The sequence below is a fragment of the Leopardus geoffroyi genome, chromosome B2 (genome assembly GCF_018350155.1).
Source record: "Leopardus geoffroyi isolate Oge1 chromosome B2, O.geoffroyi_Oge1_pat1.0, whole genome shotgun sequence".
Classification (NCBI taxonomy): Eukaryota; Metazoa; Chordata; class Mammalia; order Carnivora; family Felidae; genus Leopardus; species Leopardus geoffroyi.
Window position 1 is genome coordinate 71,229,042 of NC_059332.1, and position 7,199 is coordinate 71,236,240.

General features: G+C 42.4%; 1 protein-coding gene and 1 long non-coding RNA gene across 4 annotated transcripts in view; one reads left to right on the top strand and one right to left on the bottom strand.

The window, feature by feature from the left end:
* LOC123608633 (pleckstrin homology domain interacting protein) overlaps positions 1-3,050 on the bottom strand; it is a 139,247-nt gene extending 136,197 nt beyond the window's left edge. For 2 of the 3 annotated variants that reach the window (XM_045498837.1, XM_045498836.1), the window contains exons 1-4: positions 2,785-3,050; positions 2,611-2,669; positions 2,449-2,478; positions 2,200-2,259 (exon numbers count right to left, since the gene is read on the bottom strand). In XM_045498837.1, the coding sequence (XP_045354793.1) occupies positions 2,200-2,259; positions 2,449-2,478; positions 2,611-2,669; positions 2,785-2,824 (189 nt within the window). In that variant the 5' untranslated portion in view covers positions 2,825-3,050. The remainder of the gene's footprint in view (positions 1-2,199; positions 2,260-2,448; positions 2,479-2,610; positions 2,670-2,784) is intronic. The other variant, XM_045498838.1, reaches the window with a different exon arrangement.
* Positions 3,051-3,304: 254 nt separating this feature from the next.
* On the top strand, positions 3,305-5,662 carry LOC123608640. Its single transcript, XR_006717353.1, has 2 exons — positions 3,305-3,625; positions 4,206-5,662. It is a non-coding gene; the product is annotated as an uncharacterized LOC123608640 (long non-coding RNA).
* Positions 5,663-7,199: the final 1,537 nt, after the last annotated feature.

The window sequence follows — 7,199 nt, forward strand, 5'->3', positions numbered from 1 at the left end:
CTTAGAGCTAACTGAATTTCAAAAACCCAAATTAAGTTAAACCAAATACCCACACACCTAGTTATATAGTTTGATGGATATAAAAGCACTTCAAAAGGTGTCTTGTATCCAGTAGATATGGAGTGAACAATATGCTGAATGAACAAAAAGAGAAAATGAACCAGGAACTCTTACATTTTAACGAGAATTCTTAACTGCCTCGTAAGTATGCCAAGATGACTGTTCTGGTAAAAGGAGAAAACACTCCAGGCAAAAAACCCCACTTCCATGCAAAATAGGTGGATTTTGAAAAATAACACACTAAAGAAGACACCACTTACTATTCTAAATCTGTTAAAGAGACAAGGAATATAAATTCATTTTATTAATATATGAAATGAAAAACCCTCTCAAGAAACTAAAAATGAACATTAGTGCCCCTGTTTTTACTGGAGAAAACATGATATTCATGCAAGTATTACACATTCCCATAATTTAGCAAAATACCATCAGCTGCTTCATTTTAAAAATGCAGTAATATTACATCTTAATTTTACAAGAAAACAGCAATCTTCAGTGACTGAGGTTTTTATGAGATTCAAGAATGAGTTTTGTAAAATCTGCCCAATTCTTAAAAACAGAATACTATAAGCTCCATAATTTTTTCAAGTAAAAAGTCAAGGAACCCACTTAGGATTTTGTCAAATATTTACACCCCCCCCCCCACTCCAAATTAAAATATTGCAGGCACTGAATCTTAGAGTTTGCTTCAAACTCCCTCCATTCACTGTAGCAAAGTATTGAATGAAAGCCTCGATCACTACTTGAAAACAGAGTGTGGAAATAAATATATTCTGTTAAGGCTCCATTAAATTTCCTAAACCTAATGGACGCTTAATCTATATTAAATCGTAAGAGATTTAAATTCAAAAGTTAGATGTTCTACATCCAAATGAAACAAATGCCACCAAAATCTTGTCACGCTTTCACCTCACAGAAGACATTCAATTCTAAGGCAGGTGAAACTTCCTAATCGTTTCAGAAGCCCTCATGAAATAACGTTATACTCGTTAGAACCACCTCAAAACATCAGTTCCGAGTCAGTTGCACTGCACAGATTAAGCGCCCCCACCACCCCCGCCGTGTGACTGCTTTTACTGCTCCAGACACACATATTCACACAAACAACCTAAATCGGTTTAGGAGAGACAATATGAAAAAATACAACTACCGAACACAAATACGTTACTCGTCCAGACACAACAGGTCCACTTTCATAAGACCATTTTTAGAAATTACTAACATATTCACTGTGAAACCCCACAAAATTAAAAAAAATAGCTACTTTTCAACCTATTAAACAAAATACATCCCAATATAAACTGGAAAACTTTTACTTGCCAAGTTCCATACCACAATAAATGTAAGCGTAAAAATCAAAACTCTTCAATGACTTCCAATAACAGTTTTTACTGAGGTCGCGGAATAGCACGAGAATCAGCAAAATTAGAAAAAGCCTGTTAAACTTCTGGCTTTCAGGGGGGTTACAGGCTTTTACACTTCTGCGAATGTGTTTTGGAAAAAAGCAAGAGGAGCCTCCGGCCGACTATCATCATACATCCGAACCCCTCAAACAAAAAACCTAGCTCTGAATTTAAGGAAAGCAAAAGAATCGAGAGAGGAAAGAAAAAAAAAAAAACGCCTTGCTACGGTTCCGCTGCGGCTGAATAGCCTGCTTGTGAAATGCTAATGCCACTTCGGAGCAGTTAGTCACCAGCTATTGTGTGGGGCAGGAGAAAGCCGAGCCGACCGCGCGTGCAGAGCAAGCGAGCGAGCGAGCGAGCAAGCGCGCCCTCCTTCCTCGCGCCGCTCCCGCCGCCGCCGCCGCCGCCTCGCGCGCGCCCCCGCGCCCGCACGGACGCGCGCGCCGGCCCCTCCTCCTCCGGCCTTGCACTGCACAACACTCATGACGTATCTTTATTTCTAGTACATTAACAAAATATCACAAATAAATTGTTGGCAGCCCCTGCGGCCTCGGGGTGCGTGTCCCCCCGACCACTGCCCCCCGAAGCCCCCGCGCCGGCCTCCCAACCCTCCCCGTGGCCTTTGGAGCTTTCACGTTCTGGGGCCAAGTTTTTGTCTCTGTAAAAAATTGCGGGAAATTCAATTTTTATTCGACTCGGGGAAAAGTTTCTTTGCTCCGCGACGTGAATGTCTCACCAGATTCTGGTAGGTCCTGGGATGCTCCTTCCCGGTCCAGTCGGTGCGGCGGGGCAGCAGCTGCGGGGAGAGGACGCCCCGTGAGCCCGGCCCCCAGCCCGGGCCCGCCAGCTCCCCTCCCCCGCCCGCCCCGCGCCCCGGCGGGGACCCCGAACCCCGCGCCCCGCGCCCCAGCGGCGGCGGTGGCGGCGGCACGGCCCAGAGGCGGCCGCGCGGCGGCGAGACGCGCCGGGCCGCCGCCGCCCTTACCTCCTTCTCGGCCACCTCGCGGATCAGCACCTGCAACAACAAAGCGGGGAGAGCTGAGCCCCGCGCCCCGGGCCGCAGCCCCGCCGCCGCCGCCGCCCTCCCCCACGCCCGCGAGCGGCGAGCGCCGGCTCGGCCCGCGCCGCGCGCCGCGCGCCGCCGTACCTGAGCCGCCTGCTGACAGGGTCCATCTTCCAGGAACCGGGCGATGAGGAAGTAGAGCTCTGCGCGGGAGAGGGGGACGGGGAGACACACAGGCTTAGCGGCCGGGCGGCGGGGGGCGGGGGACCGCGGGCGGAATCGCCCGGTGCCAGCGGCCCCAGCAGCCCCCCGACTTACCCGATCGCAGCTCCGAGAGGCCTTTCCTCTCACAAGACATGTTTATGGGTCACTTCAGGGCCGCCGGCGGGACACCCCGCCGCCGAGGGGAAGCGGGGATGGTGCCGCCGCCTGCCCTATAGCTGTCAGTGTGTGTTCACGAGCCCAGCCTCGGCTCCACCATTCAAGCAACGGCGGCGGAGGCGGAGGAGGAGGAGGAGGAAACAACAACTCTCAGGCAGCGGCTACGGCCGCCGCCGCCTCCGCCGCGGATCCCTCCGCCGCAGAAAGGAGTCCGCCGCCTTCGCGGCCCGGGCTTGGCCCGGTCCTCGGCCCGCGCCCCCGCCCCCCGGCGCAAAAAAGAGTGCCTCCGGCCCCGCGCCCAGCGCCCCCGCGCCCAGTGTGACGAGACCCCTGCCCTTTCCTCCCCGGCCAAAGGTGCGATTTATTTATTTATTTCCAGTCGGAGAAGATGTCGGAGTCGGAGCCGCCGGTTGGCTGAAAGGCGCTTTCTCTGTGGAGGCCGACCGCGGGAGGGAGGGGGCCGGGGACGGCTCCGCGGAGGGATCTGACGCACACGAAGCCGCAGCACAGGCTCTATTCAGTGGCGCTGGCTGGGGCTGAGATGGAAGTTAGTTTCTATGTAGCAGAAATGGGAAACAAATGAAGCAAAACTGCCCAAAGAGGGGAAATGCCCCGAGGATGGGTCTCACTCTCACGCGCGCACACAGACACACACGCAGAGAACCCTCTCGCGCTGGGCAAACTCGGGATCGCGCTCCCCGGCCCGAGTTGAATGATAGTGTTTGGTTTCTGTCTCTTGCCATGTGCATGTGTATAAATGCTGCGGATTGGCATCTGTGTAAGTCTTGTCCTGCGTTATTTCTGCAGCCTATGCAAAGTGTTGTGTAATTTATTGGAGTGCTGTATATTGCAATAGAGGTTCGGCTTTTTTTGTTAAGCACTTGGCGTTTGCAAGCCCGTTATTTGCCGAAGCCACCTCTGTGTATATCTTTTATTATTGCCGTTGCCTTAAGCATTTTACATTTTAAAGATGTTTTACTTTAATTTATTTTATTGTTTACGGGCAAAGCGAACTCCTGATCTGTACTTCAGATACTCTTTTTCCTGGTTACAAAAAGGCTAGTGATGGCTAATTAGCGACTTGGGATTAAAGAACCTTATAGGTTTTTTAAGTATTTACAAGAAGGAATAATGTAAAGCTGAGAGAAAGGAAAGAACGCTAATATTTATCTCTAACTGATCGGGAGGTAATTTACTGACAGATCAATACCCTACCGAAGGATATTGAAAGAGTATACTACAGTTTAACCAAGGTGATTAGTGATTAAATAATTTAAATTATCTGTGTATCTTGCAGTTGACTTCGTCATGCTAATTAATGGCTTCTAATTTGAGGTGTAAACCATTCCTGTTTACAGTTAATCACGGGAAGACTTCTTGAAAACTGACGAAAAGAGAAAAAATTAATCTTTCGTAAATTAGTAGGTAATTACCGGTTTTATATGCTAAATCATACATCTGTGTTTTGCTGATGAGGGTAAGGGCCTTGTTTTTTAAAAAACGAATATGGGTGAAATTAATGGAAACAATGGAAAAAGCCATTTGTTAGAAAACAAGGACACCAAGTGATTTTTATCTCCAGATGATTTAAGCACTTTTCAAAAAGACTTGATAGTTGATTTTTTTAAGGGTTGCATTTTAAAGGGAATTAGGATAGTCGTTCTTTGTTAACATTTAACAAAAGATTCCCCTTTAAAAATTATAGATAATAAACTGCGTTTTATGTATCTGGTCTAAAAAGGTTATTTGTGGGTAAAGGACCAACAAGCTGTATTATGGTTTTCTAGATTGTTTCCTCAAGCCTTGTTCCCTCCTAGCTCCTTACATTACTAGTGGGAAATACTTGCTGCAACTGCCTTGTGTTGCACTGCAAGACTGAACCGGTGTGATGCCCTATACTAAATATCCAGAAATCATCCTACATGTGAGGAAGAAGAAAAAAAGCCTCAACCTCTTTGGAATGATAGGATGTAAAAATTGCCTTTTAGAACAATCTTAATCGAATAAAAAAGAGAAGTTACCATGACTCGTCCTACTGCAGCCTGGTTATCAGAGCTACTGTATTTATTGAAATGGCTATCCTTCAAATATTGAAAATATTTGCATTTTTATAGACATGAATTCCATTCTATCTATTGTAGGTAAGTGGCTTGCTTCTAGATAGTTAGCTTTGAAAAGACAGACATTTAATATGCCTTTTTGCAGTTCTATTTATTTCTATGACTGATGCTTTCTATTTTAACTTTTTAAAAAGTCTTATATTCTTCGAATAATTGTGATATTTTATATCATCATGATGTTCTTCTTACAAACAGATTTTAGGAACTAAAAATTATAGTCATAATCTTGTGGTTTTGAAATATTTGTATTAGTCTGATTCTTACTAATAGATGTTTTATCCTTGCAAAGGAAAATAAACCAAATTATGGCATGGAATATAAAATTACTCTGGGTAAAGTTTTCCATATATGTCTTGCGAGTGTTATGTAAACATGGAAAGCTAGTATGATTATCTCATGTATGCTTTTCATTTAGAAGCCACGAAAACTTTTCCTAAGCTTGCTACCAGTACTTAGCTCCTAAAAAATTGTTAAGGAAAATTTCCCTTCTAAGTTTTCTGGAAATGATGCTGTTGTCATTTTGACTAACCTTGGACAATGTTTATGGTTTCTTTTTCAAATACCTAATTTGAAGACATTTGTAAGCTTGTCTTTGAATTAATTTATTACCATCAGTCTGTTACAAGAAAATACAGGTTACCAGCTAAAAATTAAAACTTTTTTACCACCAAATAAACTATTTGTTTTTAACAGTAGATGTTAAATTGGATTTTTCTAAGTTCTTCAAATGTAACAAATACTCCCTTATAATTTTTTAATATCTTTAAACATGAAACACATTTCTGGATTCTGGCATCGTCAATTAACTATAAGGTTTACATTAAGTCACTTATTGTGCATATGTATGCAGAAGGTCTGTACATAGCAGATAGAAAGAAAGTCTGACCTTGAAGTCCTATACTTTAGTTCCCAAGGCCATCGACCTTGCACTTCTTCTTCCAGTATTAACTCTTTTGCATGTGAGGATAGCTCAGATTCCATCTGTATCCCTTTTTGTTGATTATCTTAACTTTTTCATGGACTTCAAAAATAAAATGCCAACTTAAAAAGATTTCCATGCCTTTTATATTAGAAGGCTAACAAAAATAGTAAAAGTTTGAAAAGCTAACAACAAATGTATTTATCTAATACACTCTGTTTCGGAGAATTATGAACTTTTCTTGAAATGCCAGTTTCTGTAAAATTCATTTGGCATCACATGAAACAAGATAAACACTTAAAAAGTTTGTCTTGATCATGATAAGCTATTATTCTAATGAAATAATCAAATGTTGCCATTTAAGTCCTTCCTAGAACAAGATGGGATGATATTTATAAATGAAAAGATCCCACTACCTTTATGAAATTTGGTTTGTCTCCAGTAGGATGATGAAATAATACATAACTCCAAAAAGATTCTGCAGACACAACTTTTGAAATTATATATTAAGTCTTGTGTTTATTTTGATGTTGTGCTTTTATTTTATAGCAAAAGCTTCATCCTATAAAGTGTAGAAATGGAAAAGTAGAAAGCATTCTTCTTCAGAAAATACCTTCTTTTTTAATACTCATCTGCCCTAACAACAACACACAACTATCAATAGAGTCTTATTTAACACACCCCACTCCTCCTCCTGGCTTGCTCCCTGATACTGTATGTTTCTGTCCATGTCTGTTTGACTTTCTCTCTACACAGACATTCTTCCTTCACAAAGCTTGGATGTATATCAAATTTGAAACATATGAGCAGATATACTCTTTGGCTACTCCAGAAAGAAAAAGATAACCAGCTTTAATAAACCAATCCATTATTTAACAATTTATATCGCCTCCCTGTGTCTCACTGAAAAACCTTTTTACTTATGTTAGAGCACAATTCCTTTTAATATGTAACAAAAATTAGTTGTTTACCAACAATTGTATAATTCCTTACTTATTTGAATGTTGTTAGTAATTCACCATTCAAAAAATTTCCATTCAAATAATTTTCCTCCAAATTAAATAATCCTAGTAGCTTACATATTTTATATGTAAGTCTTGGTTTACACAAAAAATACACATCTTCATAGACTTATTTATTTTTTTTAACAACATGCATGAGTTAACAGTACAATTACAAAGATTAAAGAAGAAAAGCAATTTTAGAACATATTCCCACAAGATTTGGAGCAGCACAGTGGATGAAGTAGAAAAAGCTGTTCCAGATGGGAGGAAACTTAAAGGAGAAGTCTGTAGGCATGTTCTATCATATGC